We start from the raw sequence: 22,852 nt of genomic DNA, 5'->3' as shown, positions 1-22,852 counted from the left end.
CAATACAACATAGAAGGGAAAGAACAGCATCGTGACAGCCATTACAAGGAAAGCAGCTCAGCGATGCTTACTCGACGATCTCCAGCTCGCCCGTCCTGTGCTTGGCAAAAGTGTCCTTGTGTTCGTGCCAGATGCGCATCAGCTCGTCGACGTATTTCTGATGTATCTCGTTGATATAATCGTTGTCTGGGTGCGTGTCCTGCATCACCCTAATCGGGCGACCGACAACGATGTTGATGGGTCTCCGGTACGGCATCATGCCTACGTCGTAGTTGAAGACACCCCTCGCGTGGAAGATGGGTACCGTAAAGCCCATGAACTTCTTGACGAGCATCTGGAACTTGTGTATGTAGGGATGCGAATCGGTATCGAGTTGGTCGTAGACGTCGTTTTCGCCGAAGGCGAGGACAGGGACGAGGTCGGCGCCGGTGCGTATGGCCATCTTGACAAAGCCCTTGCGGCGGTTGAGGACAAGCTTTATGGAACCGGGGCGCGCATCGAGGGATTCACGTGCGCCGCCTACGACGATGGTGATGGCGCGGCCCATGCCTTCGTTGTTATAACCGCCTTTGGAGAGGATGTTTTCGCAGGACTCGCGAGATACGGAGGCCATGCCGAGACGAAGGGCGTATTCGCGATAGATGGGGTAGCGGAAGTTGGAATCGAGGGTCAGCAGGGCGTTGGTGATGCCAGGGAAGAGCTGCGAAAAGCCAAGCGCTTCCGTTGCAAAGGCAGCGAAGGCGCCATGGGAGATGATGCCATGTGGGTGGTAGCCGAAGATGTACTTCCTAGTAGGCTCCAGCTCCTGGGAGCGATGTAGGCGGGCGGGGTAGTATGAAGCGAAGAGCGACCAGACGGGCAGCCGGCGGAACCAGTCGCTGCGGAACGACAGCTCACCCGACGTGCCCGCGTTGGAGAAGAGGACGTAGATGGTATACGGCAGGAGGATGGGCCAGAGCAGGGGTATGCTGCAAAGGAAGAAGAAGATGGCAAGGCCGCCGACGATGCTGAGCGTGTGCATGAGGACGGCGAGGGTCTGGAGGCGGCGCTGGAGGGGAACGTTCATGGGCGCAAAGCGTATTCTGCGACGGTCAGCATTGTACGCCTCGAACGGAGTGCATGTCAACTTACTTGCTCTGGGACCATCCCGCGCCAGCCTGTCGTCCTGTGGTGAGCTCCGAGTTTCTGCGCTTGAGGTCGGTTCTGCGGTCTGCTTTGGCGACCTGGAACTCCTGCTGCGGCTTCACACTCGTCAGCACGTCGCCATTGCCCTTGCCATTTCCATTCGTGTGTGCTCCGTTCATGTCCTTCTGTGCCTGCTCGCCCTGTTTGCGGCCGAGCGACCCGTGAGAGCCGCGCGATGAGACGCGACGATGGCCCTTCACTGTTGGACTCCGGGGCTCCTGACCCACGCCTTCGAGCGATGTCTTGTCTTCTTCAGAGGGGACCTTGATGCCATTGGTCTTTACCTCGTTGGCCTTGCCCAGTATCTTCTTCCCGTGGTGTTCGGCGGTGCCGTCGGTGCCGTTGGCATGTGATTGTGGCTGCTGGGGCTCCAGGGCCTCTTCGGCGGCGTCGGCGTACGACTTGGGCGGCAGATGGTGCTCAGCCCGCTCTTCAGGCGCCGAGGGCTCGGGATTCAGCGACATGGCTAGCGATGGGCTGGGACGGGAGCAGTTGGGGGGAGATGCTTCGTAGGGTGGGTGCAATGGGCATGTTTTGGGTTTTGTTGGCGCGCATAGCGTGCGTTGGACCTTCCTGACATTCCGCGCGTGGAAATGACGTACCTCGGTGGCTGCGTCGTTCCTTCCACGGCCCGGCCATCGCCAGGAAGCCGACAAACAGGAACATCAACAGCCACCTCTCAACATTTTGATCTATCAATTACAGAGTACACGCCTCTAATAATCCGTCGCTTTCATCCATGCTGCTTGACGTACACATATTACGCGATTCTCCATGACCCCGTCGTCCCTTCTCCATGCCAGCTGCTCGCTCCTACCTAGCCAGCAAGCGAGGGTGTGGCGCATGCTCCACCGCGGCCTCAAAGCCTTCGACACCGCGTCTCACATGTTTGCCACTTCCTGATTCGTCAATATCAAGACATGCTCTTACTGCGCTGCCATGATGCTCTTTCCTTATCTGCAACTCAAGCGCACAGAGCATATCTCTCCTGACTGACAGTTCGTGTTACTTCGTCCTTTTGGGAGCGAGACCTGAAACATGTCCTTCCAAGCTACAGCAGCACACTCGTCTCGCATCACCAAGCCAAGAAGAAAAAGTGCCGTCGCAGCACTGGGTCTCAAACGAATAACTCCATCACCCTCAGCAGCGAGTTCAAAGAGGCGGTCGCTACCGAACGACACTACCACTCCCTTTGATGATGACGAGGAACTAGATGATACCGGTGTGATAGCCTCTCTTTCCGACGACCTAAACTTCCGCGATGTCCCACAATACATGGAGTACATCCGCAACAGGATGTTTAGCGACATGCCAGAGAAGGCCGGTATGAACTCGACCAGGATAGCAGAGGTTTTGAATTTCCGGAGAAGATTGCCACCGTTTGTCACAGTAGCGCATATCGACGCACTCAGCACCTCGTCAACACGAATTGAGCGAGAAATCGCTGAGCTAGCGAGAGCGGGTATTCTGCGAAGGGTGACGATTCCAAATCGGGGGGTTGGTGCTGCTGCAGTGGGTGATGGTATTGCTTCGGTGAGAGAGTGGCAGAACCTCGTGCAATCTCATGCTGAGCTACCTGAAGATCTGAAAGGTAATCAAATTTACCAACTACTCTTTCATCTGTCATTAATGTAGAATCAGAAAAATACATAACAGCCATGAACGCCAACCCGACATCTACATCCATCCCCGGCACAACCTTCACCTCTCCCCAGCTATCCGCCCTAGTAACCTTTGGCTTCCTCACCTCGGCCTCAAACTACCCTTCCCACACCTCGCTTTTCGCCTGTCCGGGCGTCAGCTCACTCCTCGCCGTCTCCACATCCGGATCCCGCCACGCAGCCGGTTCTCTAGACGCCGTCGGCGGCACGCAAGCAACCCAGCACATCCACGGCGGCACTTCATTATCCGGATCTCGCCCGTCCGTAGCAGCACAGTACAACTTCTCTCTGCCTAATATGGGCACACACATTAAGCTGCTGGTTGATGCACGGAACCACCTACTCACTCTGCTGAAGAAGACAAAGCATAGAGAGATGCCACTTGATGTCCTGCGTGAGAGATGGGACGGTAATGTCGCGGCGCATGATATCAAAGCGGAGAGGAAGAAATTGAGGGGCGAGTTTGCAGGCGTACTACCTGGGCGAACGAAGAAATGGAAGACATTCTATGGGATGAGGTTTGAGTGGGTCTTGGAGGAATGTCTAGGTGCTGGCTTAGTTGAACTCTTTGAGACCGGTAGCGTTGGTAGAGCTGTGCGAGCGATATCTTGACTTGCACTCGCTTTCTCATGTTGTTTCGCAGCCAGACCTGCTGCACGTCCAATCGTTATCAGCTCAGGTGAACTCAACGATCGACATCCCACATTCCTCCACGCGTACGACCCAACGTCGATCAGTATACTTGAAACATAAAGTGGGACTGATGACGCATACCAACACACCATTAAGCGCAAGGGATGCCAGCATCAGTTTGGTCAATTATTCATTTCTTTGTACGATGCTGCACTAAACTGCTCTGCTATCTGCAATTTGTCTTGGTACACGTTTGATACCAAAGGTGCCGACCTCCATCCTGCGTGATATGCTTCATAAACTCCTAACCCCTGCTGCACTGATGTCGCCTCATCGCGTGAGCATGACAATCTGGTTTCGTTCATTCATCGTGACCGTACGCCTGGACTGATAGAACATGAGATATGAGTTCGACATAATCGAGTGAAAACGCCATAAATTCCACGTCGTGGAATGCAATCTGCCCAAGTCGGCAAAGAAAAGCGTTGGTTGAACGATCCTAGTGCATGCTTCCAGTAGTGATTGTTGCACATGACGATGCTTTCCGAGTTATGATGGTGCCAGGTGCAGTAATCGCCGTTACGTGCCTGGTTTCCACGAAAGCTGTCTTTATAATCCTTCGATCGCTCATGGCCATGAGCGATACGAAGGCCTGGTATAGGGTTGTTCTGGAGTATGAAAATTTCCGTTTCGTAGGCGATGAAGTACTGATACACGATTGTGAAGGAGTCTGACGTCTCATCTATGAGGTAGATGTCCTATAGATCGTGGAGATTAGCCACTACAAAGCAAGAATGTGAACGATGTGACCTACCGGAGATCTAAATGTCAAGTCATGTAGAGAAGCTAGTCCATGTAAAAATCGCCCTTGAGGATCCGCTCCTGCATGGCATCAGGCACCCTAGGCTTGGGCATCTCACGAACGGGTGGCTCCATGATCGTAACGCTCTTAGCACGCTGGTGCGTCGGACCGGACGGGCTCAGCATGGGAGGGGGGCCGGAGATGGAGCCTCGCTCGGCTCGCGATCGGAGGTTCTCAGCGAAATTGTAACCTTCGCCTGTTGAAGACGACGTTAGCGAGTAGTTTCCAAGTATGTTCTCGGACTGCTCTGCAATGGTGGAGGGCCAGATGTGTGATATGGAAGTAGATCGCCGCGAGTGTGCATGGGTAAAGGGACGAAGCAGGGTAGCGGAAGAGGGCAATGACTGTGACAATGAAGACAGACCTCGACCTCGACCAGTCGGGGGAGAGGAAGCTTTATGGATGGGTGGTCTACCATTTGGGTTCCCAACGCCTCCGTTGCTCTGCCTAACATCCCGCATTGCACGAGCTCCAAAGCTCAGCCGTCGAGCAAAGGGTGTGGCTGGATTGCTGCTGCTAGCAGATGTGGAAGGGGCGTAGTCATCTTCGAAGGGGCTCTCGTCGACCGAGCCAGAGTTGGCGCTGGAGATGCTCTCGGTTCGGGTTCGCGGGGTCTGGAGGAATGGGGACGTCTGGCCAGGTGAAGCACCCAGACCGATGGTGGTGAGCGAAAGCCGCCGTCTCTGAGCGTTGGCAGCAGCTGTCGTGATGGGGCCCGTGGCAGCCTGTCCTCCGGATTGCTGGCCTACATAGCCGCTTGACCGGCCGAACAGGTCCTGGAACGTCTGGCTGGTCACTGAAGCACGTCGGCGAGGGTCCGGCGAGGCGAGCGGGGGAGAGTTCCGGCCGTTGGAGGACATGATGTGCGTGGCAACGAGGTTTGAGGCAGGTTCAGGATCTGTGTGAAGTGCTCAATTGAGTTGAGGGGTCATGCGCGTAGAGCAAATCAAGATGGGGTGCGTAGAGAAACAAAACAAGGGGTGGGATGGTTGATAAGTCGCTAGGCGCACGGACGGGGTGTAGTACGTCAGTCAGCGGGGGTTGATGGCGTGATAAGCGATTCACGTTGGCCGCAGGGAAACCGCGTAGTATAGGATAGACTAGCAGAACACGTGTCCGATGTTGCAACAAGACAAGAGAAGAAGGTCGAAAAGAAGAGGAGCAGGAATGATAGACAGGAGAGTAATATGGAAGCAACACTGGGTGGCTTGGCTGCGCTTGCCAAAGGATGCCCATCTGCGCTAGGGCCGCGAGCGGCTTAGCGTCAATCCCTTCCCCGCAGAACGTGGATGCACGATGCGTGGCCCTTTCATCTGACATCCAACCACATTCGAGGGCAACTCGAGCCTAGCCGCTGCACTCCCCGCAGTCGAGCCCTTTGACCCACCCTCAGTGCCCACAACGACTATCGCGATCAGCACCGACACGGTAAGTTCCTAGCTAGCATGAGCTTGGTATGAGCTATCTCGCCACCTGGGTGCTTCACATGTTTGAGTCCATGTGTACATAGTCATGGCACTTGCTCTGCACAGATCGAACCGACGGCGCCTACATCATGTCCGCATCTGTTCGGAATCTTCCCGGAGCGGGTGTCTGCTACATGCAACCGCCTTCTGTGGGGTGCCGGGTCCTGGATGCAGGTCCAGGTTGTGCGGAGCCTGCGGAACTTCTGACAAAAGCAGCCTCCATAAGACGTCGCATACTGCGGGGAATATACAGTAAGCGTCATATGCGCCATTCCAGTGAGCGCGAGCAGAAGGGGAAGGTTTGTCGCTAGTTTGTGGATTTCTTGATTCCCACACCGGAGCAACACCCACCATCTCGAAGCCCAAATGCACGCAACATGAACGACACCCACTTGGGCCACATCGTGTGTAGGCCAGATGGGTTCCACGAACTTAGCGTTTGGATAAGCGGCCAGTTACACGTATAGATGACAGAGTCGTTGTACGACATGTAACTGGGCCATGCATGATTGGCTGCTGTGGACCTCCGGTGCCGACCTGTTGTCTTGTATGCGACAAGATGCAAACTCCCGACATCCACACCGAGATGAAGCTTGGTCTAGCACTTAGTGTTATAGATACATGGATCTCATGGTGCATGGGGACAGTCTGTCTCTGGCGCTTGGCCAAGCGCGAGAGCCTACAGCATGCGAAGCTCAGCTACGAACTGCGCCAGATCCACTTCGTTCGGTCCGGTCTCGTCTTGAGTCAGTCAGCCGTCGGCCACGCTCCCAATTCCGCGGAATCTTTCTACATATCGGAGCTTGGCACTGTATGCATGCGGAGCCGGTATCAGCTGAGGCCTGCAGTCTAGGGGGCGCACTCCACCGCTTTTGTGTTTACTATGCTAAAACCAATCACGCATTGACCTTTCAATTTCAGTGAGCTCGTTCTACTTCGCACTATGCGGACGATGATGGATTTGCAGCGTACGGCGCCAACGATGGACCGCTGTATAAATGTGTTTGTGTAAATTATGGATACAAGGAGTGTAGAGAAGAGAAAGTGGTACACCAATTGTACCCGGCTAAAAGTACGGCAACATCAAAAGCTCCGCAAGCAACCGGTCAAAGAAAAGGCAAAGGAAAGAATCGGAGATATATAGAATCATTCGGTTACCCAAAAACCGAAATCGGGTGGCCTGAAGGAAAGACAGAAAGCAACATAACAAAGGCCAGCGAATACAGACCGAAGTCCGGCGACCTTGAGTATCCAAATGAAGAATTCAACTAGCGTGCGGACAGCCGTAACGTCGTAAGGAAAGACATGAAGGTATTAAAAGGTGCAAAAAGTCACAGAGAAAGGAATGGAAAAAGTGCAAAAAGCCGCCAACGCCAGACCAAAAGGAAAAGTGGGACGACTACATACCAACTCAACTGTTGTGTTGAGCACGAGGTAGTCCGCTTGCAGATCGACATTACTGCATTGCTCGCTTCGATTCTCGTTCGTGTACCTCCGAACCCGACCTCTTGCGATTCTCGTAGACGACATTGCGAAAGAGAGCCATGTAATGAGTGGGCGCATGAGAATCTGCTAGCTTGCGTTCGATGTCTTGTAGCATTGCCCAATGATTACGGTATACGTCTTCCTGGGGCAATGACCCGAGTGCATCGAGAACAAATGGCGGGTCGTCATCTGATGCTGCTCCAATCAGCGCAACGTATAGGTTGCTTTGAACAGGGTCTGATAGGGCCTCCATGACACTCCACTTGACGCCTTCATATGCATTCTTATCGCGGTCCGTAACACGGTCGAGAATCGTAACAAGTGCCGCCGCTGCTCGGACGGCCACGTCCTCGACGTGAGCATGGCGTTCATAGAAGTCATCAATGGCTTTGACTAGTGATGTCAACTTCTGTGCACAGCTGGAGACGTCGAACCGAGGGGGGCCTTGGGAGAGGTTGTATGGTCCCTTGGCTATGTACTCATCCAAAGCGTCGAAAGTGGAAGAAATGCGCTTGTCGATCTTTTCGAAGAAGACGCGGCTTTCGAAGTCCGGGTCGATGATCTTGCGCATTTGGAGATATAGGCTGGGATACCAGTTTGCGTACTGCGTAAAGAGCTCTGTCAACTCCTGGTACTTCTTGGACCGTTCGGAAGTAAGAGGCGACTCGGGATATCGAAACTCTCCAGGAAGTGCATCTTGTGGCTCGTAGCACGAAAACATGTCAATAACTGTCAACTTCAAGTCGTCGTCTTCAGGCAGATTGTCATCCCGATAAACCCACTTCAGGTCGTTGGCGATATTGGCTAAGCCTTTGGTGTCCAGTAGTTCCGCAGGCTTGACGTCTTCGATCTTCGAGCCATCGGGAGAAAGGTGAAGAGGCGTCTTGACCATATCGTCTGGAGAAGTTGAGATGATCTGGTCTCCGACCCAATAGATATGCTGGGGCTACTTTTAGTGATGCGTCAATGGTTGTGTATGAGAGAGCGTACCTTGCACGCGAGACCTTTTTCGTTTGCGCCACACGTACACTCAGGTCTTCGTAACTTCCCACCCATCGCCACAATGATGTCGTCGTCAAGATGGAAGAACTTCTTTGGGCTGCCATTCGGGCTATAATCATCTTCCGAGACTGCGCAGTACTTGAGCCTGATATCGCTACCTTCCAGTCCTCTTTTGGCCCGCTTTCGTAGGTCGGTGTCGAAGGCCGAGACATTGTAGTGAAGGTTCTTCGTTGATATAACCAGGGAAGGCGTAGGGGAAACGGTGGACTCGACGGATGGTATGGGCTGATCTTCCTCAGAATGCCCCGATGATTGTGTACTAGCTCTTGCGGCCCTTGCGGCCCCGGCACGAGTGGTAACCATATCCTCTCCGAGAGAGAGCTTTGAGAACTGCTCTGCTGACATGGAGAATCTTCGTTATGGGGTACTTTCATACTAAAAGTCCAGTAAGGAGCTATATATCAAACCAACTCCCCCAGCTCCACGCCACCATCTTAGTTGATCCATCGTGTAGGCAGAGCATGTCCTCCATCTCACGACGGCGCTTAACGAGTAGGCCTTCCGTGCCGTAAGGCATTCGTACGTGTGAAGCGGATGTGGCTTGCTCGGGGAGAACCGAAAGTAGGGCAGGAAATCTGTCAACGCCGCAGTACTGCCTGGCTTACTAGAGCGAGTGCGGTAGGGTGACCACGGACATTTGCCGCGATTCCGTGCACGTTGGTGTCTTTATCGCGTCAATCATCTGCTTTTGGCCAGCATAACTGTCATAATACCCACTTGTTCACGAGCATTCCTCGTTGTGCACCAATGACATTGCATCGGTAGACCGAATGCCCAGTCTGCTTGAGGCGAAGCGATGAAAGCTTTAACCCGACGCGGTTAAATTAGGGGCGGCCGACGATCAAGGAATTGCCTTCTCCAGAGAATTATCTCGTTTTGCCGCCGGACCTTAATCTCAGAAATGCCGCTAAATGGTCAAGCTCAGCTATTGCAGGCTGAGTCGCAGTGATAATGCAAGGCACGGCGTTGGCGCACCGCAGCGGAGGCGAGGCTCGTGATCCAGCTTGCAGCAGGAATGCTACTTCCCATGCAAACCCGAATCCGTGCCGACACGCTGTACACGAGAAGCTTCGCTGCCAGGGATAATTAACGTAATTGCAAGCCTGGTGAACTTGCTCAAGTCGTAGGCAGCATCGGTCCGTAGTGGTGGAGTAGCGAGAACTGACGTTACTCAGCCATGATGTACGGCGCGCGCGAACCCTGTAACTACCAGTCAATATCTGGACCTCGAACCGTTATAAGGCTGACTGGAATGAAAGGAGTAATACGCTTCGAGTTAAGCTTCTGACCGCATAAACATCTATTTCATGCGTGGCACATTCTGATGATGTCCACTTTGTTGAGGATGCCTTGGGCCGCGCATCAACGACCTAGGTAGCCAGGTAGCGCTCGAGACTGTGTTACACCGACGTAATTCACTAGCAGTAGCGACGGCTTTGGGGGCTGTGGAAATGCCTAGGTGTCGAGCGCGTGCCATCGCTGGTGGATGCATCGTGTGCATCCATCATGGTTCCGAGGGTTGAGGGTCAGGTCGCGTCGCGAAGCCCGTCTGGCACCCACAGCCTCACCGTTCGCGCAGCGGGCTATGACGAGGGCGTGAACTCTGCCATGCGATCACAAGCTCCATGTCTTCAGGATGGCTTTCGGGAATATTTTTAATCGATGGGGCGCCGCTTGCATGAGCCATGGACGCGTCCATTCAGCAGTTTCGACTAACCGCCGTGCGAGTGCAAGAGACGGAACGGCCCCGGACGAGCAACAACGAAGATCTAACAGGTACGAGGTGTTGTCACAGATTGAGACAAGCCCCCAAATTCGAGCGGCGCAGTGTGTTCATGCTAGGAGTGGGTGAGTGTTTGCGAGGCGTGGATATCTGCAACGGCTTCCAGCTGTTGTGTTAGGTCATGGCGTGACGGCGTGGATCCCAGGCACAACACTCGGGATCCGCGCTAGCAGCCTGGGGATCCACCACACGGGACCGACTCCGATCAGAAGTTGTTGGAAGCATCGATTGTTGCTGCCTCGCCCAAATTAACGCGATGTGTTGTGCAGATGGGGCCATCTCCGTGTGATGGAGAACATCTAGGTAGCAGGCAGGCACGGACAACAGGCTGCGATACTGTGGTAGTCGACCTCACGCGTCACCGCAACAGAAGATCGAAGCTGAAGGATTCAAGGTGCAGCAGGCCTGCAGCACGGGTTTGTTGGTATACGAGTCTAGTCACAAGCGACCTAGTCTTCTGTGCCATCAATGCAGCACAGAAGCAGCTAGACCCACTCACGCGGGGTCCAAAGCTGACATCTGCTCAAGCACCGAGGACACGCATCACACATACCATCCACACCATCACGCAGATTATCGTTACTCGATACACTGTCCGCATCTCTTCATCGAATTAGAGCTATTCATTGCAACCGAGCGGCAATCATGTCTCAGCCCACGGCACCCTCCATACCTGCATTCTATCGCATATTCTTCACATACCTCGACCCCATCATCTGCGCTTGGGGCGCAACCATGGACTTCTTCATGCCCACTGTCGTCCTCTCTTCACACATCCCCTCACCCACCCCAGACATCGGCCACGCCATGATCCTCAAGCAACGTGGCGGGGGCATGCTAAATTTCGGAATCATGTCTGCTGTCCTGCTACGATACACAAACGACATGAACGTCTGGCGTATTGTCCAGTTGTCGTGCTTCGTTGTCGATCTGGCGTACTATTGGGCAGTCTGGGAGGTGTTGGCAAAGCAGGGCAGACTAAGCGTAGGCACCTGGCGGGCGGAGGATTGGGGAAGTATAGGCATTACGGCGTTTGCAGGGCTGGTCAGACTAGCATTCATGGCAGGGGTGGGATTTGGTGAAGCCTCTAGGAACGACAAGAAGGACTTGTAGGCCTTGAAGAAGAAGTCCTACTACAAGTTTCATTACGAGCGTATGAGCGCAAAAGAGTTGTTCGGTGCGAGATCATATTTTGTTCCGCTTGTCTGCTCATCATTTCCAGTCGCGATCCGTGGTGTTGAGATCATTGTTGGGCTGTGCTCTGCGTTTACAGCTATATTACCCCAGGACCCAGCGCGAGCCACTCGGCTATGTCTTGCCAGCCGTGTGCTACACTCGGTGCTGACTCTTGAAGTCTTTGCAGCTCAGCTGCGAGCACGACTGCCTGTCTTGATCCAATCCTCAATGCAACAAAATGGAGAATGCCAATGACCCATTGCCGCATTTGATGCGAAATAAGCAGACACGTACCCACTGCATACAGTGGCTGGACGAGCTGCATTAGTCTCGGTGAGATGACTGAATCGATAAAGGTCCCCGGTTCTCTCATGATAGGTCCATCTTTTGTTTCATCTTCGGGTGCTAATCCAGCAGCAGAGAACACCGGGGATGGCACCATGCCGATGGTCTGGGGTACTGCGGCAATGATTGCGGCAACGTTAGCTCGTAGCACATTCTCCTCATGCTGTATGCATGCTTTCAAACTGGCAGCGTCGTAGAGCGGGGAAGTTTGTTCCTCACGAACCCTCATCAGGTTTGCTCTGATGATATCGTGCACTTGAATTCCAATAAACCGGGTGTAATTCCACAACTGCGCCATGACGGGAAAGAGGCAGATGCTGAATGTGTTTCCACAGTAGTGAACTGAAGGTACAACAAGATGAACCCTTGTTGGATGCCAGGCTGCAGGTAAAAGAGCCTTGATATCCTCTAGCTCTTGACTGAGATTTCTCGCGCGGTTGATTGTTTCCACGGGATCTCGGCTCTTGTCTTGACCGAGTCTGACGACTTCGTCCATGACGTGCAGAATGCCGATCATGAATTTCTTTACAAGCTCGTTGAATCCCGATTCCAGGGGGATGCTGTCGTACAGCTCTTGCAAATGTTCTAGATATTGGTGTGCGATGTCAGTTCGTGTATTACATGCAGTCCGCCCAGGGTTGTGACTAACTTGGAATACCCGTCCCTAGTTCAAGCGTGAAGAATAGAGCGACGCCGTATGACTGCTGGAATATTCGCCGTCCGAGTTCTGTCTCGAACTGTGACTTGCCGCGTAACATGAAGAGCGTGTAAGCACCGCTGACGTGCTTTGACCACCTATCGATGGAACTCTTATCTGTGTATACCGTGCCCTCGTACATGCCAAGTAGGATGACCGAAACCAAAGTGCTATCTTTGACCGCGGCTTCGTGCGACATGAGCGCTCTGTTTGTTTCCTCCAATGCAGAACCGTATGCGACACGCGCTTTTCGCATGACGGCAGGAGACTTCGCTGCATTGGCGAAGATTGCTAGACTTAGGGCGCGGAAGCTCTCACGGAGCGTACCCTCGATATTCGGCCGTGACAGCAGCTGGGGAATCCATTCGAATTGGCCTCCTTGAGGGAAGTCGGCAGCGCCTGCATAGTTGGTGAGGAAGAAGCCTTGCGCTTGGGCGTCGATATTCGGCGTGGGTTGCAAGGCCATGATCTCAGCCTTGGGCGGACTCTGCACCGGATAGATCCGCTGTACGCTTCTGATCCTGTTGGGTTCTCCACGTCCCAAAGGTGTTCTTGGTTCTTTTGACTTGGCAAGCTCTTCGTAACGCTGCTCCGCTTTCTTTGCCACGACGCGACTCTCATTCTTGAACATTAGGGAAGCCACGTCGCGGTATCCATGGCATTCTTTGCCTGCACGGAGACATTGCGAGCAGGAAGGCCGCTTCTGGTCACACTGGAACAGCGGATTAGTGGCCCAAGTATCTACTCACGCGTGCATTACATACTTTGATCCTGCGGTCCCTACATGTCTTGCAGCCTGGAGAAGGTCTGCCAACATTGGGCATTTCGAGAAATGATGACTAATTGCCCGGTGGTGATACGACGCAGTCCGGACCCGCACTGCTAAGTTCTCACCTACATCGATGATGGGAAGAAGGGAACGCCACGTTTGTGTTTGGGGAAAGTAAGCGAGCAGCAAGGAATGCAAGAACCGCTCCCGGGCCTATGTACCCCACTATTGAATCGTGACTAGGCCGGACCGCAAATGGGCAATTGTGGCGAGCCCCCCTTGCTTTAATTTCACAGTAGACTCAACAATCGCACGTCGCTTGCTGCCGCACCAAAGCTTGAGGCCGCGTAAGATCACAGCACACTAGCATCTGCAGAAACATATTCTATTACGACGAAAGATGCATCCTCTATTTACGACAAGTCGATAATTCGTCACACATAATATTTACAAATCATAAAGCCTCCGTGGCGGATCTCACAGCTCAAATAGCATCCCTAGAGTTGACCTGCTCAAGATGGGCCGAGACACCCTTTTTCTCGGTATAATCGCTCTCGGTATCACTGGAATGGAAGCTGTCAACGACCGTGCTGCTAAACTTCCTAGCCGGGACACGCTTCTCGAAGAGGATATCGAGCTCTCCGTAAGTCCTGCCCTTTGGCTCAGGAAGACGGAAGAACGCCCAGATAAAGCAGCAAAAGCACGTTCCGGCGTAGAACAGACCACTCTTTGCGCCCCAATTCCAAGCACCGGGGTTGAGCATACGTGGAGTAATAACATTGCCGATGATAGAACCGATGTTGTAGAAGTTCCTGGCCAAGACGACAGTCTTTTGGCGAAGACGAGTGGATGGAATCTCTGCGACGATGGAGTAACAGACAGGTCCGACCGTGCAGTTGTATGCGGCTGCAAAAAGTAGGAGCATGGCGCCGATACCCCACTGCGCGCCAACGTTGCCGGCTGGAATGAAACCGAGACCTCCGATGATACACAACAACATAACCATGACGAGATCGCCATACACGTACAATGTGCGACGTCCTACACGTTGAATGAGGATCCAGGCCATGAAGACACCCACGCCACCAATTGCGTATTGTCCTAGACTCATGGAGAACGCATCCGCGTCGCTAAGGCCTGCTTGCTGGAAAAAGTATGTCGAATAACCGATAAGACCTGCTCCGCAGAAGGCCTGCGTAAACCACGCCATGGCGGCGATTTCAGTTCGGCGGAGATCTGTACCCTTGAAACAGTCCAAGTACGAAGTACCTTCAGAGACCGCCATCTCCATGGCGTTGGTGTGGCGCATCATAGCAATGGTCTCATCGGCATTGAAGTCGGGCAGCTTTTCGGGTGATGTGAGGCGCATCAACATCTTCTTTGCTTCTTCGCATCGGTCTTTCCGTACAAGCCACCAGGGAGATTCAGGTGCGAACGAGATGCCGATCATCAACGGGAGAGGCCAGAGCCACTGCAGGGCGTATGGGATGCGGTATGCCCATTGGTCGGGGCGCTCGGCTACACCCTTCAAAACGCCAGAGGCGAGGAATTGACCGATGACCCAGCAGAGGTTGACGTATGTTGTAAGAATTGGTCGAAGTGGCACCGGTACGACTTCGGCGGCATAGGTGCAAGTCAGGGTCTGGAATACACCCCATGGGATACCGCACAGGATGAGACCGCATAGAAGCATGGTGATGTTCTGCGCGAAGAAGACGATGAAGATGAAGAAATTCACCGCGAAGAGCGCGCCGATCATTGTCTTCTTGTAGCCGAAACGATCCGCGATGAGACCGTTCAGGAGCAGACCTGTGAACTCTCCAACGTATGCACCGTTTGTGAGGCCCGCTTGCCACGCAGCGGTGAGTTCGAAGGTGCCATCTGCAAGTTGTTCGCCGAACTTTTGCTTAAAGGCAGGAACCGCCATCAGGTTGGCGATCAAGACCTTGTCGAAGCCTTCCATGATGATGGCTGCGGAGAGCAGGACGGACCAGGCGATGGCCTTTGGGTATAACTTGATACCCTGGCGCAGGGTCATCTGCTGCTCCGATCGAGTCGCGTTGCCGGCATCGTGGGCGACTTGTTTGATGTCCGTGACGGCGAGTGAAAGGCGGCGTGCCTGTTCGGCGTCGATAGCGACGACACTGCTGTTGCGGCGAGACATGATGGTCGTGTCCGAGGATGAGACGATGTCCAGGTGGCTTGACAAATGTGGGTATGCCCAAAGGATGAAGTAGGATGATGTGGGTCAGACCCAGACCTCTCCTGAACGTGGAGCTGGTGGGACTCGAAGCTGGATGGTGATCTCTCCTGGTGGATACCGTCGTTCTACTTATACAACTTCACGACCCCAGACACGCGATACCCATGCATAGACAGAGCTCGTGCCAAGTCAGAAACCGGGGATGGTGGAGGCAGTCAAGGGATGCGGGGGGGACGCCACTCTTGCAGCTGTGAGGCCATCTTCATCGCGCAGCACTATGGCTTGAAAGGCTAGGCTGTTGCTGGTGAGGCCCGCCGACACGGGTGTGCCATCGAAAACTCGGAGCAGGAGTGAAGGTCGTGATTCGACAAGATGCCGGACCGAGATTTCAAGGTTGCGTGCACGAGCCCCGAAAGCCGAAGCGACCATCACGTGTGGCACGGAAATGCGACTGAGCGTTCCCACTAACGCGGTTTGCCTTTCATCTCGGACCGAGAGCATGAATCGATAGCCTGTCGCGCCCACCATCTCCCCGCATACATCCTCGCTTAAATCCCGCAATATCGGACACGCGGGAAAGAACGTTGGAAACACCATGCGATGGAAGACATCTGTGGGGAAGACTGTTGCTGGGTTGTGTGGGGATCGCCATGTGTAGACACGATCCGGCTTTGAGCCAATCGTCATTGTACCGAGAAACTTTCCGGTGGGGGGAACCTCCACGTGCGGTCCAAACACAGCGACCAGATCTCAACGACTACTCTCCATCTGATAAGATCCCATTGCAAGACGCTTATAAGAAAGCCACTGGTGCCATTGCAAGCCACCAAAGAAACGCTTGCCCTCATTGACGCTGCGTACCATCTCTACCCACCATACCTAGGTAATCAAAATTACCCCAAAGAGCACGGGGATCCAGCAGCAACACAATGACCGTTCCTCAAAGACCCTGGTGGAAAGATGGTGTTGTATACCAGATCTACCCCGCTTCTTTCAAAGACTCCAACGGCGACGGCATTGGTGACCTCAATGGCATCATTTCAGAGCTGGACTACATCCGCTCCATTGGTGTTGACGTCATCTGGGTCTGTCCCATGTACGATTCCCCCCAAGTAGACAGTAAGCATTACCTCTATACAAATTGCACGTGGTATATATATTGACCTTCTACTCCAACAGTGGGGTACGACATCCGTGACTATGAGGATGTGTACAGGCCGTATGGTACTGTCCAAGACATGGAGAAGCTGATCGCCGAGACACATTCGCGAGGCATGAAGATTATACTGGATCTGGTAGTCAACCATACATCTGACCAGGTAAGTCTTGAAGGTGCAGCTGGGCACAACCCTGCAAAACTGACTTCTCCAAGCACAAATGGTTCTTAGAATCACGATCATCGAAAGACAACCCCAAGAGAGACTGGTACATCTGGAGACCAGCTCGTTATGTTGACGGCGAGCGCAAAGCTCCCAACAACTGGGTCGGCAACTTTACAGGTAGTGTGTGGGAGTGGGATGAGCATACCCAAGAATACTATCTACATCTCTTTTGCCCCGAGCAACCTGACCTCAACTGGGAAAACCCCGAAACGCGACAAGCCATCTACAAATCCGCCATGGAGTTTTGGCTACAGCGCGGAGTCGATGGATTCCGCGTCGATACCGTCAACATGTACAGCAAAGGTGAAATGCTTGACGCACCGATCACCGATCCTGGTTCGGAATGGCAGTTTGCTGGATACCAGTACTGCAACGGCCCAAGGATGGCCGAATTCCTGAACGAGATGAACCAAATCTTGGAGAAGTACGATGCCATGACCGTCGGCGAGTGCCCGCACACACCAGACATGAAGAGAGTGTTGGAATATGTTAGTGCTAAGGAGAAGCAACTGAACATGGTCTTCCAATTTGTGAGCAAGCCCGAAGACCGCAAAAACAAGAAATCAGCAGTACTAACTAACAGCATAGGACGTCGTCGACGTCGGCCAAGGCCCCTACAAGTTCCAAACTACACCGAAGAACTGGACACTCCCACAGTTCAAACGTGCCATGGCCCGCACGCAAGACCTCATTCGCGCCCCCTCAGATGGCTGGACTACCGTCTTCCTCGAGAACCACGACCAAAGTCGATCAATCACACGCTTCACATCCGATGCGCCCGAGCACCGCGTCGCAGGCGGTAAGATGCTCGCGTTGATGATGGCAGCACTCAGTGGCACATTGTTCATCTACCAAGGCCAAGAAATTGGCATGACGAACTTCCCTCTGACCTGGGATATGAGCGAGTACAAGGACGTGGACTCGACAAACTACTACAAGATGGTAGCTGCGCGGACAAAAGACGACCCCAAGGCTCTTGAAGATGCGCATAAGTCGCTTCAGCATCTCGCTAGAGACCATGCTCGTGTGCCGATGAGCTGGTCGACCGCAACGCACAACGGCTTCTCGCCGCCTGACGCTACCGCGGAGCCGTGGATGCGACCTCTTGAGGACGCAAAGGTCTGCAATGTTGCGCAACAAAAAGGCGATAAAGATTCCGTGCTCGCTTTCTGGAAGCGCATGCTGCAAGTACGCAAGCAACACAACGATCTCCTTGTGCATGGCCAGTACGACGATCTAGATGTGGAGAGCCCAGACTTCTTTGTCTTCAGCAAGACATGGAATGAGAAGAGGGCCGTGTGCATTTGCAACTTCACGGACCAGAAGAAGGATCTGGCCTTCCCAGAAAGTGTGAAGAGCGAAAAGATGGAACTGCTTGTAAGCAGTGTGGATGACTGTGAGGAAAAGAAACTGGCTGCTTATGAAGGCAGGATCTATTTACTTGCGTAGATAGTGCCGCATAAACAAAATCATTGCTTGAAGCTAGATTTTACTGAGCTACATGAGCGACCTGCATGGACAAGCGTTGTGAAATATTGTTCCATGTGGCCAAATGTCCACTTCTCGCCTCTGATCTTGGAATTTCTTGGGCTTGAACCTGCACTAATCCGTCCGCCATATCCTCTAGCCCTGCAGCTGTCTTTGACTGCGTGACTTGATACCAAGGGTCGTTCACCCCACCAGGACTATTCACATCGTGTGGTAGGTTCGGCGAACTGGCATTGCTGAGTGCCTCAGGGAACATCGTTTGGAGGCGCTCTAGCTTCTCGAGCAGTATGCTTCGACGCGTCTGATCAAGGTGTGGAATCAGCAGGACAAAGTCTAGGATGAAGAGGAAATCGTCAATCCTCAGTGCCGTCTCATCGATAGTCGCGGCGGGAACGTGGATAAGAACATCGGCAATCGTGTCTGTGATCTCGAAAAGTTTCTGAGTGATGCTGCTTCCGTGTACTTCGATGTCGTGGCGCGACATACTGGATAATTGTTGCCGTAATGTCTGTGACAGCCTTACCGGGAATAAGAGCGACAGGCAATCCTTCGAAGATCGAGAAGACAAGAGGGTTTGGCTCATAGCTAAGCGCCAGACCAGAGTGCGCAGCCATTCACGCGTGATGCACAGATCGGCTCGTTGCATCATGGACAACATGGCCAACTCCCGTGCGTCAGCTTCAGGGTCGCCTTCAAGCTCGCGCGACTTGGCCTCGACCCACGTGCTGGTGACGTTGCCTCCTTGCGTGTCAAGCCAGCTATCAAGGAACTCCGTATCAAGCATGCGGAAAAGCTTGATGATCTGATTGAAGCCCTCGTGGACCTGTATCGGAAGTGTAGGGTCGTCTTCCGGCAATGTGTAGAGCGGAGGGAGAATGGCACGCCGGTAATCCAGGATAGCTATGAATCGCTCGTGTATGTACGCTTGCCAGTAGAGCCGCTGTCTTCGGGATCGTTCGGGAGGAGACAGCTGGGCCACGTTCTCCGGCTTGTCGATCTGCAGCAGCTGGATGATCGTAATGGCGTCTCGCATGTAGTAAAATGCGCTATCGCTACCTTGCAGACTCATAAGGCAGTTGTGTATAAACATTGACTGCACAGCTCGCATGACCGAGAATTGGCAATGCTTGTGGGTTCGCCTCATGGTATCGATCGAGTAGTCCATAAGGCCTTCGATGGTTTGCACGATTTCTTCTGTTCGGCGGTCACCATACCGGGTCAAGTTCAGCGTACAGCCTCCGAAAGCGTAGATGAATGAACGGACATCTGGGTCGCTGTCCATGACCTCGATGTACTGTCGGAGCTCATGTTCGGCAATGACCGGATGAACAGGATACACCCCAGCAACATAATCCGGGATGAGGTCGAGAAAGAAAGCCTTGGGGTACTGTGATGTGAAAGATGACGAAGGAGATGCTGCCCGGAGTCAGCAGTAGCACCCCAAATTTGAGTATAGATTACCAGGGTGACATACTTGGTGTGCCTCCATTACGGTCAAGTATCGGCGAGATGGGACTGTACGGCGTCTGAAAGCTAGCTGCTGCTGAATGAGCAGGCAGTATGGGCGGCGATATTGCTGGCAAATTGGACGTTTGGCTTCTGAACTCGGAGATGATATGGCCTCGCTTGCCCTGAGACCTTTGCTTGCCTGAGGGTGAGTAGATGCACCGCAAGCCGAGATGCGCGCACTGTTGACACCGTGCTTGGCCGTTACAACGCACTTTTCTCCTCTTGCACGCGTCGCATGCTTTCGATACTCGTTTCTGGGATGGCTGTTCCATGTTCATAATGGGTCCTGCTGTGTGCATAATGTTTTTGTAGAGCCTCGGTGTCGGGATGATCAGGCGATCTGGGGAAGGACTGCGGAGACGCGCTAGCGGAGCGTAGTTCCTAATTGGTCCACCTGCAGACTGGGTTTGATCGAATGGCGAAACAGGCAGGTGCGAGTGGCGTAGAAGGCGCGCCGAAAGGTCTATGAATGACATTGCATAGTCTAGAAATGCGTACCTGAGTCGGACGGAACAATTGTGGGGTCGACTGCATGTCAGCTTACATATCCTGGCATGTGAAGCCCGGCCTACATATGATACTCTACATGTGTCTAACAGCATCGCCAAAACAGAGGGTTGCGCTGCATGTGAAATCTCCAACAACTGTGTAGGTTTGCTAAGAGTGATGAGCATGAGAAGGGCTGGAGATACTCTGTGCACGACTGGGATTTGAGGAGCTGCTGGTAAGACCTCTTTGCCTGCTACGTTGCTTTCTTAACGTTCACAGCTACGAGAAACGACTCTATGTACGCAGCAGAAATATCTATGTTCCTGCCACTTACCGCGGGCAAAAAAGCGGGCAAAAAGAAAGAGCGCAGAGCTGTCACAACACAGTTTCGACCTTGGAGCAAAAAGAGATGACCACCTCCGTAATCTTTGGACATCTGAAACCCTTTTATTGCTTCTTGGGGCGGGTTTGTCACGACTGGCTATGTTGTGTATCTTTTTTTGCTTGGACAGTGTCCTCTTTTCGTTCCAGCCGCCATCCCGGTTTTGAGGTAGAATGGTTTAATGGAGTATTTCAGAATTAACAAATATTTATACACACACATATAAGAGTGGATAAAGAATTGGGGTAGATAGAGACTGTGGGGGAATAGGTAAGCAAACAAACGCGAGCTCGAGGTCGATCCGCTCTCACCTTCACTTTCACTGCGAGGTTACACAAGGAAGACGCGTCACCATGAGCCCAGAGATGAAGATTTTGCGCCCTCACCGTCACCGCTGTATGCGGCAAACGGTTTTGGTGGTCTCATATCGTCGTTGCCTTGACTGTCTTTGCGGCCTACAACGCGACACCACCACTACAACCACCACACCACAGTTGTCCCTGCAGCCTACATTGCAACACTACCTCCACTCAAACACACTACAAAAATCTACGTATTCCTCAACATGTCTCAGCGGACCGCAACACCCCTCCAGCAGGCTCTACGTAGTATCCTGCTGGCCGACATCGCCATGAATAAGGCGGTGGGGCCAGATGAGTGGATGGAGGCGGTATGTATAACAGTATTAGTGAAAGCAATATAATCTAACATCATGTAGTATACTAACTGGCATGAGGCCAATCAGTGGAGGGAGGAGATTGCCTCTGGAAAGAAGGCGGAGAAGAAGCTTTGGGAGCGGAAGCGACCTCTTGCTGAGGACTTTTTCTACACATCATACCCACCCGAGCCCAAACCGCGAGACGCGCGAAATGCGCTTCAGCAAAGGAAAGAAGATGTAAAAAATCTTCAAAGCGAGATCGAGAAGAGAGCTGAGTTGGGCGACATTGATCAAGGTCCACTCCCCCGCGCACAGCCTAGACACGGCAACAGTGTGGACAGGTCACTCAGAATGCGACTGACCATGAAAGAAGAACGCCTAGTCAGGGAGAAGAAGACGGAACAGTCTTAAATTCTGAAGTTGGCTTTAACCATTCACGCATGTATCGTACTATAGAAAGGCTGCCGAAGCCACCGCAAATATGCATGAAATCCTCCAATCACACCGACCAGAACTACTTAATCGAACCTGTGAGGCATCTCCGGAGTACCGTTACCACCATACATAGCTTCCTGCTCAGCCTGCTCCTTGGCCTGGAGGTACTGCCACCTTACACGGGCAGCCTTGAGCTCCGCCTCGGCAACTTCCAACTCCGCCTGCATCTTTTGGACAGCAAGAGGCTGGCCAGACGTATCCACGGTATCTACAGTCTCCACAGGGTACATGCGCGCATCTTGGGGACCTGGAGAGACGGAGAAGGCAGGAGTCCGGTGGGTGAGGAGGGACTGGGTACCGTGAGAGCTAGTATAGTCTTCATCGTCTTCGGTGACGATGGTCCTGGAGCGGCGAGTAGCGATTCCGCGACCACTGGGAGTGGTGCTGGTACGGACAGAGCGCTCACGCTTCTTGGCCCGCTTGTCGTGACGCTCGAAGCCACCATCCTCGGCACGGCGGAGACGGTTAGGAGCACCTACTCAATGTCAATAACATTGTTCGACGTTCGAAGTTTCAAAGTCGTCGCTGATGTATCTGTTGAACGACTTTCGGTATGACAGAGGAGTTGACTTACGTTTGCGGCGCTTCTCTGCAATGCGTGCTTCGTAGACCTCGTGGTTACCACGACGCCTCTTAGCGCCCTTGGGTTGATCTGGCTCGACCAGCTCTTCGAAGTAGGAGTCATCGGAAGATTCTTCAGAGGACTCCGGGATGACGACCTGGTTCTTGCGCTCTGGGTGCTCGTACTCATCCTTGATGTCTCTGATATCGGCCAGACGAGCCCAGGGATGCTTGGGCTCATGAAGAGCGACCTTAGCACGCAGATCAGCTTGGAACCGAGCTAGGTCTCCATTCGTGAGACGAGAAATAGACATCAGATCTTTGAGGAACTGTACACCCCAGTTGCGAGGGTCGTTCTCGGTCTCGTCCTTGATATGGTCGCGGCGCTCGCAATCCCAGGCGCGCATGCGAATGTCCTCAGGGATGATGTCCAGGCTCTCGGCGAGACCAAAGGAAGCTGCCAGGGCGGGCAGAAGACAATTCACCAGGTCCTTGGTGTCATCGTTGAGGGTTTCGAATCGGCCCATGGTGATAGCTGGTCCGTATGGACAGTGGACTTGA

General features: G+C 53.2%; 10 protein-coding genes across 10 annotated transcripts; 3 read left to right on the top strand and 7 right to left on the bottom strand.

The window, feature by feature from the left end:
- Positions 1-67: 67 nt before the first annotated feature.
- J4E83_007324 (uncharacterized protein) lies at positions 68-1,649 on the bottom strand (the record flags this gene model as incomplete). The annotated part of the gene is made up of 2 exons (XM_049334229.1): positions 68-1,082; positions 1,132-1,649. 2 exons carry the CDS (start codon positions 1,647-1,649, stop codon positions 68-70), a joined length of 1,533 nt encoding a protein of 510 aa, XP_049186571.1.
- Positions 1,650-2,223: 574 nt separating this feature from the next.
- On the top strand, positions 2,224-3,458 carry J4E83_007323 (uncharacterized protein; the record flags this gene model as incomplete). The annotated part of the gene is made up of 2 exons (XM_049334228.1): positions 2,224-2,776; positions 2,827-3,458. The coding sequence occupies 2 exons, from the start codon at positions 2,224-2,226 to the stop codon at positions 3,456-3,458; spliced, it is 1,185 nt and encodes a 394-aa protein (XP_049186570.1).
- Positions 3,459-4,325: 867 nt separating this feature from the next.
- Positions 4,326-5,201, bottom strand: J4E83_007322 (uncharacterized protein; the record flags this gene model as incomplete). Its single annotated transcript, XM_049334227.1, has 1 exon — positions 4,326-5,201. The coding sequence occupies one exon, from the start codon at positions 5,199-5,201 to the stop codon at positions 4,326-4,328; it is 876 nt and encodes a 291-aa protein (XP_049186569.1).
- A 2,062-nt stretch (positions 5,202-7,263) lies between these two features.
- Positions 7,264-8,699, bottom strand: J4E83_007321 (uncharacterized protein; the record flags this gene model as incomplete). The annotated part of the gene is made up of 2 exons (XM_049334226.1): positions 7,264-8,232; positions 8,283-8,699. 2 exons carry the CDS (start codon positions 8,697-8,699, stop codon positions 7,264-7,266), a joined length of 1,386 nt encoding a protein of 461 aa, XP_049186568.1.
- Positions 8,700-11,410: 2,711 nt separating this feature from the next.
- J4E83_007320 (uncharacterized protein) lies at positions 11,411-12,986 on the bottom strand (the record flags this gene model as incomplete). Its single annotated transcript, XM_049334225.1, has 3 exons — positions 11,411-11,517; positions 11,608-12,243; positions 12,308-12,986. 3 exons carry the CDS (start codon positions 12,984-12,986, stop codon positions 11,411-11,413), a joined length of 1,422 nt encoding a protein of 473 aa, XP_049186567.1.
- Positions 12,987-13,608: 622 nt separating this feature from the next.
- J4E83_007319 (uncharacterized protein) lies at positions 13,609-15,288 on the bottom strand (the record flags this gene model as incomplete). Its single annotated transcript, XM_049334224.1, has 1 exon — positions 13,609-15,288. The coding sequence occupies one exon, from the start codon at positions 15,286-15,288 to the stop codon at positions 13,609-13,611; it is 1,680 nt and encodes a 559-aa protein (XP_049186566.1).
- A 968-nt stretch (positions 15,289-16,256) lies between these two features.
- Positions 16,257-18,158, top strand: J4E83_007318 (uncharacterized protein; the record flags this gene model as incomplete). Its single annotated transcript, XM_049334223.1, has 4 exons — positions 16,257-16,446; positions 16,507-16,646; positions 16,700-17,239; positions 17,298-18,158. The coding sequence occupies 4 exons, from the start codon at positions 16,257-16,259 to the stop codon at positions 18,156-18,158; spliced, it is 1,731 nt and encodes a 576-aa protein (XP_049186565.1).
- Positions 18,159-18,198: 40 nt separating this feature from the next.
- Positions 18,199-19,686, bottom strand: J4E83_007317 (uncharacterized protein; the record flags this gene model as incomplete). The annotated part of the gene is made up of 2 exons (XM_049334222.1): positions 18,199-19,584; positions 19,672-19,686. 2 exons carry the CDS (start codon positions 19,684-19,686, stop codon positions 18,199-18,201), a joined length of 1,401 nt encoding a protein of 466 aa, XP_049186564.1.
- A 1,456-nt stretch (positions 19,687-21,142) lies between these two features.
- J4E83_007316 (uncharacterized protein) lies at positions 21,143-21,646 on the top strand (the record flags this gene model as incomplete). The annotated part of the gene is made up of 2 exons (XM_049334221.1): positions 21,143-21,247; positions 21,296-21,646. The coding sequence occupies 2 exons, from the start codon at positions 21,143-21,145 to the stop codon at positions 21,644-21,646; spliced, it is 456 nt and encodes a 151-aa protein (XP_049186563.1).
- Positions 21,647-21,753: 107 nt separating this feature from the next.
- On the bottom strand, positions 21,754-22,818 carry J4E83_007315 (uncharacterized protein; the record flags this gene model as incomplete). The annotated part of the gene is made up of 2 exons (XM_049334220.1): positions 21,754-22,205; positions 22,305-22,818. 2 exons carry the CDS (start codon positions 22,816-22,818, stop codon positions 21,754-21,756), a joined length of 966 nt encoding a protein of 321 aa, XP_049186562.1.
- Between the last annotated feature and the right edge of the window lie 34 nt (positions 22,819-22,852).

The sequence above is a fragment of the Alternaria metachromatica genome (assembly GCF_023757995.1).
Source record: "Alternaria metachromatica strain BMP 0045 chromosome Unknown scaffold_18, whole genome shotgun sequence".
In the NCBI taxonomy this organism is placed as follows: domain Eukaryota; kingdom Fungi; phylum Ascomycota; class Dothideomycetes; order Pleosporales; family Pleosporaceae; genus Alternaria; species Alternaria metachromatica.
The sequence above is the reverse complement of the archived record's forward strand: the minus strand, read 5'-3'. Positions and strand labels throughout refer to the sequence as shown.